This window comes from Solanum verrucosum, unplaced genomic scaffold, assembly GCF_900185275.1.
Source record: "Solanum verrucosum unplaced genomic scaffold, falcon-dt-bn FXZP01000284.1, whole genome shotgun sequence".
NCBI classification, from domain to species: Eukaryota; Viridiplantae; Streptophyta; class Magnoliopsida; order Solanales; family Solanaceae; genus Solanum; species Solanum verrucosum.
The window spans coordinates 3,015,143-3,028,373 of NW_026019936.1; the positions used below are offsets into that span (position 1 = coordinate 3,015,143).

A 13,231-nucleotide genomic window follows, 5' to 3' on the forward strand; every position below is an offset into this window, starting at 1 on the left:
TAATATGTTGACTGTACCTTCCATTGCATGATACTTAAAAAACACCCTGGCAAATACGCAGCTACGTGCTATTCTTTGAGTACGCATTGAATAAATTCATTTTTGTACAGTAACACACAAATCATATCGAAAATATAAATTGCACTACTGAACAAGCCTAATATGACGAACTCGATGGAAAAGGGTTGATAAAGGAAATCAATTTACCTTTCCTAATCAATATACCAAAAATAACTTATCAAAATATGATTTCATAAGTGGAGTCTGGAAGGAATAGAATATATGCAAACCACCTTACTCTTACTTTTGTAGGATAGAGAGATTGTTTTTGATAGACTCTCGATTGGTGCAATTTAAAGAGTCGTTTAGTGTGAGGTATAAGATATAATAATCCTAAAATAAAATGCAAGAATATTTTATCCTACGTTTGGTTGTATACATAATGGGATAACTTATCTCAAGATAACTTGTTCCCAAACAAAAGACGATACTACCAACTAATAATATTAGACTTAGAAAATAAAATAAAAATAGATGTTGCAAATTTTAACACCTACAAAGTAGATTTTGCCTTGAATTTCAACAATCAAAATTATCAACTTCTTAATTTTTTGAAATAGGTAACTCAAAATTATCAACTTCTTAATTCATTCAATTAATTTGTAACCAATTTTTTATGAGAAACTGATGTTATCAATCAAACAATACAACAGTACTGTACAGTTAGACTATCATTTCCACAAACAAGAATATGCAGAAAAAGGGTAAACAGAACAGAAAAATCAAGAATTATTGGTCTCCGATGTAATTAAGACGTCCAGAGAGCGAACAAGAGGCTTACGAGGAAGAAGCTGATCCAGTCTCGAGGGGCTCGCTGATTTCAAGAAGCTCATTGCAAAGACCTGTAAAAACGACGGAATCTGTTTCTATAGGTTTAAATTTGAGTAGAGCTGAAGGAATCAAATCCTCCTCTTCAAGGGTTATAGCCCTCTCCCCGGTAGCTGGAAAATGGGGAATCACCCGCCTCTTGACAAGCACCGGATGTAACAAATCAAATTCTAAGCTTGGTTCCTTCAATGCCGAGCTCACAAACTATAAAGTACAGATAAAGGAACCAAATATGAGGAAGAAAAATCTAAAGAATGTATACATGCCGACAAACACTTAACTGGAATATAGAACATATATAGATAGTAGATTATCTATGAATCATCACATGGAAGAATAGATATGAAGAAAGAACTGCACGATAAATCTGGAAATTTACTCTGGAAACAAAATGTAGGATCATTCATTAACAAAAGGGTAACTTATACAACTTTGCGTTTCTGGTTAGGAAAGTTCCACTTATATGTTGAGTTAGGACTATCCATGTGTCCTATACACCTAAACAGGTATGGTGGCAGGACTCCTCAAAAATGTTGATGGGTGCATGTTAGATCCTCCAAAAGTAGTTCATTTTTTGGAGGATCCAACACGGGTGCAACAACATTTTGGAGAGTTCAAGTAACATAGCAAATAATATATTTAGTCTAAACAACATGTAATATTAGCTATTCTACATTTCTTCTTTCACAGTTGGGTAAGGTTGTTGTTCTTGTTTCCTAATAACATCAGGTTTAGAATTAGAGCATTTCTTCGCATTGTTGTGAGTGCCTATTACAATAGCAACAACTATGCCTTAGTCCCAAACAAGTTGGGGTCGGGCTGTGGGTGACTATTCTTTCACAAAATATATCTGGCTTATTCGACATTTTAACTTTTTTTCACATGGAGATATAAAAAATGGAATTTCTGCTTTAGTTATTTTTTTATGTAAGCTATACTTTTTCTGGGAAAATAAGATATACTTTGTCCAACATAGTTGATTAATGCAAATCCAAATCTAAACTATCCAAATGGTATGCTGTAATGCAACCAGAGAACTTCCTTGTACGGATTTACTCATCCCCGGTGCCCCATCCTACCTTTTCTTTCTGATATGTAAAATTACTCACCACTTTTTGTCTCCTATTTTCATGTTATTGCAAGAGAGTATGTTGCAATCAGAAAGAAACTGAATCGATTCCCAACACCCCTTATCTTGTATTTTTCAAGCCTTTTAGTAATGCTATTATACCGTGTATCGGATATTTTTGAGAACTCAAAGCTTATTTATATCGCCTTCTTATTGGTATATGTCTAATGATGAGCCACAATCCTTCGACATACTCAACAGAGTGAAGGCAATAACAGATCAAGTGTGTGAGAGAGAGGGAGAGCGCAAATAGTACAAGATTTAGATTAGGAGCTAAGAAATATCGGGGGGTGGGGTGGGGGCAGTGAAGAATCTTTTATTGCTCTCGGAAAGTTAATGTATTCTATGCTTAGTATTCTGGAAATAAATGAAGCTTTACATTTGAATCTAACATAAGTTCCTTTGAAAAGAATCCCCAATTTGAATTTAGGAATTCGACCATAAATATAGCAAAAATAAAAGGCAAAGTACAAACCTCATAAAGAGCACTAGTTGGCTCAGAAGGTAGAAAGACACCTTGAAGCAATACTCCATCTGGAAACTGTATTCGGATAATGGATTTTGTGTACTTTTTTCTTGCAGCTTTTGCCTGCTTTTCCCGAAAAGATTTAGGAATCAATAATTTCGACTCTTCTAGTTTCTTCCTCTTCATCTCTGCCTCTCTTCTCAATTCCTCATGTGAGAGGTTAAAGAATGAGTCAGGTAGCACAATTTTTGCTGCTACGCTCTCCGGAACAGAAAAGAACACCTTAATCTGTTGCGTAAAGAAATAAGAATGTCAGAGGTAGAAAATAGCGCGATTGCTGAACAAAATGTCATATGAATAGGATATTAAAATGCTGTTTCAAAAGTATAAAAAGTGTTGATATAACTTTCCAAAATTAAGCTTGACCGTATTCATCAAAATAGATAATGTTTGGTATTATTCCCCATGACAATATCTTATAAAAGTCTATAGAGGCAACTGAATCATGCCATTTCTCAGAAGAACAGACATAACCCAACAAAGTTAATTCTAAAGCAAAATTCACGAAGTTCGATCATTATATAAATAGTAAGAAACATACAAGTAAAGAACAACATAGGTAGTTCTTGTCCTAAATACAGAAATGAGGTAATCGTATAATTCTGTCAAAAGACTGGCCCACTTAAAAGTTCAACTTCACTTTTCCAAACTGAACATCATGTACCCAACCCCCAGGTTCAAAATCACACTTACCATAGGAGGTTATGCCCTTAAGAATCATTCGTTGATGCAGACACTGAAGAACAAAATCGAAGAAGGATTTGGAACTGTTACCTTTTTGTTCAAATCATTACAACACAAAAAGACATTTCACTACATATGCATTTTAATACAATATTCTTATTATTTCTTCGCCATAGCTACTCCACTTCCATTATTTCTTTTCCTTGAGTCGAAGGGGCTAGGAGAAAAAACCTCTCTACCACCCAAGGTCTGCATGATTACACTGTGTTGTTGCCTTATTATTCTAAGTTGCTTGGACTCGGGTATCTGAGACGGATGCGAATCCGAGAGTTGGATTCGGCAAAATCTAATTTTAAGATTCGGGTGGTGAGAATCTGAGTATGGAAACGGATGCAGGGATTCGGCTAAAAATATTCAATATTATAACTATACTTTTATAATACTTAGCCGAATCTCCGCACCCGTTTCCATACTCGGATTCACACCCCCGAATCTTAAAATTTAAATTTTTCCGAATCCGACTTTCGGATACGCATCTGTCTCGTATACCCTCACCCGAGTCTGAGCAACTTAGATTGAGACAGACAGACACAACACTTGAACCAAAGAGAAGGAACAGAACAGAAAGACGGAAATAGAAATGAGTAAAGACAGTCCTGAATTAATGTAAAGCATTGTGTTCAATATAAAAGAAAAAGAGAACATAAAGAAATTAGCAAGCAACTAAAGGAATTTTAGTCCGAAATATCCAGCATACTCTCATTAAACTTTCTTTCCTAGCACAGATTCATACAACTACGCCCAAGTCCCAAACAAGTTGAGGCCCTGATACAGATTCATGCATACAGAAAATGATCATATTTCAAGAATCTGAGTATCATTTGGCAAAAAGAGACTGGGTGATTACTCCAGTTCATAATGCTAAAAATAGCATTTGAACTACAGAAGTAGAAAACACCTTAACAAATTACTGGAACTTCAAATGTAATTTATCTTTTCCGAGTCAGATCACTTACTCCAACAGCCTAGATCTTATTGGTTGAGATGAGAATCAAAGAATACTTTTATGTTTATCATGGATTGAGAAAACATGAAAAACATAAATGACATGCTCCATCAATTTTATAGATTCCATAATATCCCAAATAATAGATTCACACAATTCAACTTCACAAAATTTTTCTTTTTGATGAAGTGATAACTTCACGACAAAGTTCAACATAATTCATTGGATTACTCTTTTGAAGATTTTATTTTAGATGTCTAGAGAAATATTTTAGTAAAATCAAAGAGTGAGGTCGGTGTTCACGGGATAGATACACAGTAGGTGAATTGAAAATTATTAGAAAAGTACGACACAACAGGTGGTATCTGACATGCTGAGATACTAGTAATGGTGTTAGAGAAAAGGTTCATCAATTCATTTGGTAGAGTAATATCTCTAGTGAAGAAGCCTGACCAAAGTAATTGCCCAGGATTAAATCTTTTCAGCGAACAGAAACATGTTATAGTTGTCCATCTAAACGAAAGAATTATATGCTTAGGACAGCTAGCTTAGCAAATGTTAATTTCTTTCTGCCTACGGATTTCTCTGCATGTAACAAACTATGACATAGAGAACAAACCAAACTGATCGGTCAGGATACATATAGAGGAAATGTTTTTAGTGACACTCCTATACTGAATTCACCTTCAAAAGAACCTTATGATTGTCATTTTATTACTTTTTTTTTTTTTTTCAAAGACCCATTCGGTCAAACATTTTATAATAAAATTGATAGTGTATGTGGGCTAGCTAGTGAGCCCACTTCTTAAACAAAAAGCCTAAAAAACACAAGCTAATCAGAATTGAAAAAGGAAAGTAAAGTAAGCAGTCACTGTAATAAATCCTGATAACCATGAGAAGCTAATCAGATTGTCATTTTATTACAGTTCTCACTCAGACCAAAAGTATGTCAGTTTTCCGTACAACCACTCTATAGCTCTCCTTCCTAAATCCTGATAACCATGAGAAGGACCGATAAATGAAAAGCACCAGTTAGATGCTCGGGTCCCTTTCTAAAGCAAACACATGTTAACACGAAACAATAACCTAATTAACATATTGTTATCGTTTCATCTCTTCCATACACGTTTGGCAATCTGTGTCTCAGAGGAACAAGTATCATGAGTGTTAATTATGAATAAAGCATAAAAAATTATGGAGTCAACAAATCCAACAGTTCATGTAAGAAAGAAACAACAAACCCAGTGTAATCCCACAAGTGGGGCCTAGGGAGAGTAGAGTGTACGCATACCTTACCCCTCGTAGAGATAGACAAGTTGTTTCCGAATTTGTAAGAAAGCATATAAAAACATTGTTACTCCACCAACTTATCGAATAATAGTGTTATTTCTGCACCTATTTCAAGTGTTATTCTAGTTTTAAGCATCAATCCGCATTCTCTCAAAACATATTATGTCCAGTTGATCAATACACCAGGCCAGAAGCAATAGTAGCCTTTAATGTTTTAAGAAGTTATGGACTAAAATGCTATATCAGGATGACAACATCATTCATCAATTCTCATGAGAAAGGACTTTACTTATTGGGAAGCCAAGGTGCTACATCATGTTCAACTAAGAGAAATAATTGAATGCCAAGCAAATTTTATAGCTGAAACATCAGGAAAAGTAATATACAGTCATAATAAAGAAATTAAGCATTCAAGCACTAGTAAACTAAGGCATTGATGAGCACATGGAAACTAAACGACCGAACGAATTCTACCTGTCTATCAATCTTCTTCGGCTCAACTGGTTCACTCGCCGCCTTAACTTGGGATGCTGATGCCAACTCTTCAACCTTCTTTGGTTCCAAAAGTGAAACTACATTCTTAAGTTTAACAAGTTGTTCTTCAGAAGGAACATCCATCACACCCCAAATTTCCCCACCTTCTTCTTTCAACTCAAATCCAACAAATTCCAATAGCTCAACTCCTCCTACAACATCACCTATAGCCTCCTTTATCTTCGGATTCCCCATCCGTATCTTCCTAAACTTAGCGTTCGTTGGTTCCTTCCCTATATTCTTTAACAACTTTACAACAACCTCCACTGATCCATCTGATGGCTTTCCTGAAACATACACACTAACACATTCTTCCACTTCACTCTTAATTTCTTCATCTTTACTTTCAACTCCCAAATCACTCACTTCAGAGGCTAAACAGTTATCAATATGACTTGAAACCTCTTCCTCAGAACCAAAAACAGTACAACAAACAGGACATTCAAAAACGTTTAATGAATATCCTTTTGGATTCCTCTTACCAGAAGTGACTAATTCACCATATGGATCAAAACCATCCTTTAATTCACTCTTTTTACCATGATTAACACATTTATTCTCAATTCTTTTATCAGAATCACTTGGTTTTTGAGCCATAGATTTTGTATTTTGCTTTGAAGGTAAATTTTGTGATGACAAATTATTAACATGATTTGGGGGTGGCCCTGAAGAAGAAGAAGAACTACCCAATACTCTACCTTGGCCTTTAAACTTACCTGAAGAAGAAAAAGAGACCTTCTTCATGAACCCCTTCATTTTATCCTTCATATCACCCATTTTTCAAGAACACCCTTTTGCTAAAACCTTTCAATCAATCAAATCAAATCAAAATCTTGAAAAAATTCAATCTTTATCTATATGGGGTTTCTTAATTTGTGTTTGTATATATCAAGAAAGTGAAAGATATTTTTTTTCTCCTTAGATCTCTTTATAGGGCTGAGAAATCTAAGGAAAAAGTTTAGGTTTTCTTAAAAGTTGAAAATTGGGAAGAAGAAAAACAATGAGAAAGTGGAAAATAAGAATTTTTATTTTATTTTTTTATAAAGAAATCTGATTTTGGATTTTTTAAATTAAGGCGTGTTTGGATGGAATGTTCTATAAAACACGGGAATTTTCAGGTGGAATTAGTAAAGGAAGAGGTAAATCATAAGCAAGTAAGCGAGTCACAAGAAAATCGGATTTTAATCACAAGTCAATAGTAATCCTATTTTTATTTATGTCTCTGCTTTTGAAACTGTCTTTTGTGTTTTTGAACGAATCAGTTCTTGGGACAAAAGTTCGGAATCATAGAAGGAAGACGAGACTCTATTTCTTGCCTGATTAGTGAAGAAGGCATCTCAAAGAGGAAAATAGATTGGGGTTAGACAGAATATGTGATTCGGAGGTCGAATTATATACAAATTAAATTATCTTGAGATTATAATTTATGAATTAATTATTTTATTTAAGAAGTGGCATAAAATAACTAAAAATAAATTTATATTATAATAAAATTTCAAATATAATATTGAAATACGAATATCTCTTTTATCCCATAGATCAAACTATTCCTGAATTCATAAAAGACATCAAGAGTAAAATAACTTTGTAGATATTGAAATTTTGTGAAATTCTACAAGACGTGTTCAATTTACGTTTGGATTCTATAAGTTGTTCAATTCCAATTAGGATTCAATTTCAATTAGCATTCTCGAAGGCTACTCAACCATAAACCCTAGTTCATGTCTATATAAAGGGTAATATGTTCTCTTAAAAGGCATCTCGAAAATTCCATAAAGAGATCGAAATCTCGAAAATTTCACCACAAATTCATGGAATATTCATAAAGAGATCAAGATCTCGAATATCTCAAATATTCCACAAACTCATGGAATATTCATAAAGAGATCAAATTCAAATCATATTAATTCAAGAAATACGTAACTAACGGCCCTCGAATTATGTAGATCAAGTCCAAATCATCTTAGTTTGAGAAATACGCCACTAACGGTCCCCAAATTATGTAGATCAAGTCCAAATCATCCGAGTTTGAGAAATACGCCACTAACGGTCCTCAAATTATGTAGATCAAGTCCAAATCATCCTAAGTCGAGAAATACACCACAAACGTCCCTCAAATTATAAATAAATATTTTATGAGAGAAGAATCACGGGATCAACAGAATTATGGATAAATTTTGGAATATTTTTTGTGATCGTAATTTAATTATAGTCACTTTAAAATTTGTTGCAAACAAACTTATTTCCACATAATGTCACGTAAGATAATTCATTCACAATATATATTCCAAATTTTATGTAGTATTTTATTCATAACATTTATTTTAAAACATCATCAAAATATACACTAAAATAGTCCTTTTATATCCATTTCATCAGTCGTAATATCTTTTTCAAACTCTACTAAAATATTATCAAAATTTTAACATTTATAAGTTCACGTAAAAAATGTCACTAACGAGAAATACATAATGTTAAACATAATAAAATAAGAAACTAAAAAGAATCATTAAATTATTCGTTTGGAAATTTTCCATATGCAGAATTTATAGCTCAAAATATAATTAAAATTAAAATTTCGAGGGATGCACGTCTCCATTTCTTGATTACTTTATTTGTCTTTACTTATAATGTAAGTAATTGACTTTAGACATGTTTAAGCTGATTTTTATCTGATTATATTAAAATAATTTATATACAATAAATATGATATTTTTGATAGATTCTCAATTCAAAAAAGAAAATATTAAAAAACAAGTGTATCAATAATGTAGTATAATAGTAAAAGAAAAAAATCATACTGAAAACCATGAAAATGAGAATAGAAGCAACAATAAATAATACAATAACTACAGAAAACAACATGTAATATTGAAATCGAAGAAATAAAACAATAAATTAGAAGGGAACTAGACAAATACTGAAGTACATACTACCATTCAACCCTAATCTTCGACCTTTATATTTTTCTATTTAAAACATGTCTTCGATAAGCTACAAATGAGTCATCTCTATCGAATTACCGAAAAGCTTTTTATTTTTTATCCTTAAATGTGATAATGTATAACCCAAACAAATACTACATAAAAAATAATCATAATCTTTAATTTTTACAAATAATTTAGCTGATATGCCAATAACTATGTATATATTATACATAGATTATATTATAAACTATTACAATTAGATGGGTTAAATTATTTTAGAAAGTACAAATTATCATGATTTAAAATTACATGTCCTTTCTATTTGATTAGCCACTGCGATTATTGAGGGCCTTTTAGTAGGATTCTTGAAAGTGCAACAAATTGCTAGTTCTAACAATTGAACTATTTGATCTCCAAATTCTTGGTAATTTTGCACCATATTCTTGTCAAAAACATCAATAATAGGCTTTTCTTGAAACATTATTCGAACCCAACTAGGCAAATCAATCCCTTTGTTCTTGTCAATGGCATCTAACGGGGCATTACCAGTCAGTATTTCCAACAACAGGACACCAAAGCTGTAAACATCTGATTTTTTAAAAATGTCGTAGGCATATCCCACTTCTGGTGCCTGATAACCCCCGTTGAGGGATAATGTAGGGTTTGACATGAAAAGTCTAAATAATCCATGATCTGAGAGATGAGCATCAAAAGAATTGGTGAGTAGAACATTGGATGACCTTATGTTACCATGACAAACGCTAGGACCTTGAGCATGGAGAAATTCGAGGCCACGAGCGACTCCATAAGCGATTCGAGTTCTCACTTTCCATGTGAGTTGGGATCTCTTAGTCTCTCCATTTACTATGTAACATGTCAATAGTTAATCCAACAATAATGTAAGTTAAGGAACATTAAGGAACAAGATTGGTTGTCAAGAATGTAGTAAGAAAGATGTAACAATAAAATTGATGCATGCTTTACTAGTTACTAGTTATGTAGAAATCTTCTAAGATTATATTTTATATATAAATAACAGTATTTGTGAAGAAAATATACCTTGAACTTAACTCAACTTTAAAAGGTTAGCTCATCAACAAAAGATTGTCTAGTAGGATAAGTTAATAACTCATTCTCTTACTCAATATGGGATACTTCACACCACCTGACGCCTAGTCTTTAACATCTAGAGTCTGAATAACATAAAGAGAAGTGATGGGGCTGGGGGTGATATTAAGTAAACTAAGAATAAACTTTGAGTTTGATTTCAATATCATGAGAAGAAAATGCACGTTGAATCTAGCTTAATTTTCAGACAGCTTTATGAGATAAGAATCGTCCAAAATCATATAAGCAGACAATATTTCATTCCTTCAACCAATGTGAAATAGTTGACAGTATTATACGTTTTCTCATTGATCTTAAAGAGATTCTTAGTGTTTCTTGGTAAAATAAAAGTTGGTTTATCTGCATAGGACATGGGATTGGATAAAATCCCCTGATCTCGACATTCAAATTATTATCTTAGACCAAAAAAATGAGTTGAAATACAAAACTACTAGTTCTTTCCAAAGAGAATAAAGGGAATTAGATGACTTACTATGCAAAAGGGAAGCCAAGCTACTCATAGGCATATGATCAAATACAAGAAGCTTCTCATCTTTTGAATAATAATAAGCTCTTAGAGGAAGCAAACTCTCATGATGATTACTCAATTTTGCCAATTCTTGAATCTTTTTCTTGAATTCCTCTTGAACCAAACAACAATCTTTTAGCCTCTTAACAAATACAATTTTCCCATTTTCCAATTCTGCCTTGTAGCTACTTCCAAATGTTCCCTTTCCCAATAACATTGCTTCTGATCTCAACAAGTCCACCAAATCATATTTCTCTTTAGAATTCCCCAAAAACACTAGCTTTTGATTCACAAATGTGGTTTGGTTTTGTGCCATCTTGTGCTCTAAAACACCTAGGACAAGAAAGTCAATATACTTCTAATGTCGAATCACGATCAATTAGGACATTCAGTTCATTGTTGTGTTTAGTATAATTTCATAAGTGGAGTTTAGGGAGAGTAGGATGTGTGCAGACCTTATATATCTTTACTTTTGTGAGGTAGAAAGATTGTTTTTTTTAGACTCTTGGCTCAAAAGAAGTGTAATCAAAACAGGACTGAAAGAAATATATAATAACTACAAAATATCAAGATGAACAAAGCAAAGAAGCAACTAGTAATAAATCAACTAGGTTAATATATAGGAAAATCAGTCCATTACGGTGGCGAAAACAAGACAAGATGACTAGGAATGTTGAAGGGACGTTAAGACTCAACTAAGGTATGAAAAAACTCCTGATAACAGGAATATCTGCAAGAACTCTTACCCATATCTTATCATTTCTTTGAAATCATATCCTCTCATAACACAATGAATTTATAGCACGACATGCTGCTTCAATAGCTCGATATGAAAGAGGGCCAACTTTATAAGTCGGAATCTCTCGATAGCTGAAAAAATTGATAAAAGGTGTGAAACTCTATTGCACAAAGAAGAGAAGATCATCTAGGTGACAATTATTCTTTGTTAACTTTTTTTTTTTGACACAAAGGTTTTTAGTTGAGGATTAAAATAGAAAATATAATGTCTTGACTTTTTTTTGTTTGTTAAATATTTCAAAAGTCAACTTGAGATGTATTTTATATAATGACTAATTAATCAGATTATGATAGAAATGCTTGTAAGCCACCTACTTTATGTTAAATACTTATTTATGGTTTTAGTTTAGGGACATTACAACATAAGTTGACCAGATGTTTGGACTATTATTTGTTTTTTTTTATTAGAAATAAAATAATACATATATCAAAGAAAAAAAATGAAAAAGAGTAAGTGGCCAACAAGTGCAAAGAGAGCCTTATATTTGGACAATATTTTTTGGTTAGGGGTAACAAAATTAATTCATGAAAATGATTTGTGTAATTTATTTAAATTTGGACGGATATAGTAATTTGATTATTTTAACATATCCAATTTAATTAATCTACAAATTGAATTGTATATAGCTTAAATTGATCCATGATATTTTTCTCCTAATTTGATATATTATACATATACCTAATAAAGAAAACACAAATTTTAATAGATGCTTGAACAAATTATTAAAATGAATGAATTAATTAAAATTTAGGGAAAAACTGGGTGAGTGGATTATATATATACTATTAACAAAAATACAAAACAAATACTTGCCTCTCTTTGTTTGGAAAAATAATTATGTCAAATAATTTGTGACTTCTTATACTAGTAAATTATTAAATGAGTAATATAAGAAATCATTTTACACTTACATAATTGGTAATATAATTAAGTTAATAATTAATATACCAAAATTTCAACATCTTCTTGTCCAATAACATAGTATATATATTAAGGATCCTAGAATTTTTTTTTGTAAATTTAATTGATCAATTTTCAAAATGGCAAAACTCATCAACATACTCTTTTATGCCATCCTTATAGCTTTTATATCAGGTACATACAATTACTCTCTCCATCCCAAATTATCTGTTAATCTGAGTTTCACAGACTCTTCACTTTCGATGTTCTATTCGAGTCAAATTTTCTAAAAATACTCTATTTTTAAAGGATCTGACACACACATGTTGACATTTTTGAAGAGTCCAAACAAAATAGCTATTAGTTTTCACTTTTCTGTATTTAAATTATGTAAATATTGATTAATATTTTAATTAAATTTTTTTTCCCCCATATATTGATATAAGAAGTGTTGTGAAATATTTTTAGTTTTTAAATATTGAGTTAATCTAATTCACTTTCACTAATAACAACTAATTATTAGTGGTTTCTTGAAACTATTTTTTATATTATGCTATAATAATATATGTTTTTTATAAGACGAACGATACTGTTATAAAAAAGTTTGACTGTGATATATTTGTTAAATAAATGCAGATGAGGGATTTATGATTGGGAGAGTTGATTGGCTTTAATATTTGCACTGGTGCTAATGATGATTGTTTAAAAAATGCAAACAAGCTTCTTTTTATTTGATTTATAAAGCTTCTTGTCAAATATCACCTAATGGTTCTACATTTGTGAATGTATTTTTAATAGTGTAGATGTTACACATGAAAATAATAATTATTCACTTTAACAAAAGACTAAATAGGGACACGTGATGCAATCTTATCCGTTAGTCCAATATTTAATAAATGTCGGGTCGGTGGA

General features: G+C 31.9%; 2 protein-coding genes across 2 annotated transcripts; both read right to left on the reverse strand.

Moving 5' to 3' along the window:
* Positions 1-631: 631 nt before the first annotated feature.
* Positions 632-6,953, reverse strand: LOC125837557 (plant UBX domain-containing protein 2). The gene is made up of 3 exons (XM_049516654.1): positions 5,998-6,953; positions 2,493-2,771; positions 632-1,092 (listed from the first exon to the last, which is right to left on the reverse strand). Exons 1-3 carry the CDS (start codon positions 6,832-6,834, stop codon positions 838-840), a joined length of 1,371 nt encoding a protein of 456 aa, XP_049372611.1. The 5' UTR covers positions 6,835-6,953; the 3' UTR covers positions 632-837.
* Positions 6,954-9,276: 2,323 nt separating this feature from the next.
* Positions 9,277-10,936, reverse strand: LOC125836059 (probable inactive receptor kinase At1g48480). Its single transcript, XM_049515147.1, has 2 exons — positions 10,585-10,936; positions 9,277-9,848 (listed from the first exon to the last, which is right to left on the reverse strand). The coding sequence occupies exons 1-2, from the start codon at positions 10,934-10,936 to the stop codon at positions 9,277-9,279; spliced, it is 924 nt and encodes a 307-aa protein (XP_049371104.1).
* Positions 10,937-13,231: the final 2,295 nt, after the last annotated feature.

Bases quoted from the DNA above. Each gene is read 5' to 3' on its own strand.
- LOC125836059 (XM_049515147.1), bottom strand. From the start codon at position 10,936: ATGGCACAAAACCAAACCACATTTGTGAATCAAAAGCTAGTGTTTTTG. The intron at 9,849-10,584 runs GTAAGTCATCTA...CATGTTACATAG, and splicing joins CTTGGCTTCCCTTTTGCATA to TAAATGGAGAGACTAAGAGA.
- LOC125837557 (XM_049516654.1), bottom strand. From the start codon at position 6,834: ATGGGTGATATGAAGGATAAAATGAAGGGGTTCATGAAGAAGGTCTCT. The intron at 2,772-5,997 runs GTAGAATTCGTT...TTTACGCAACAG, and splicing joins CGAAGAAGATTGATAGACAG to ATTAAGGTGTTCTTTTCTGT. The intron at 1,093-2,492 runs GTTTGTACTTTG...TGTACTTTATAG, and splicing joins CAACTAGTGCTCTTTATGAG to TTTGTGAGCTCGGCATTGAA.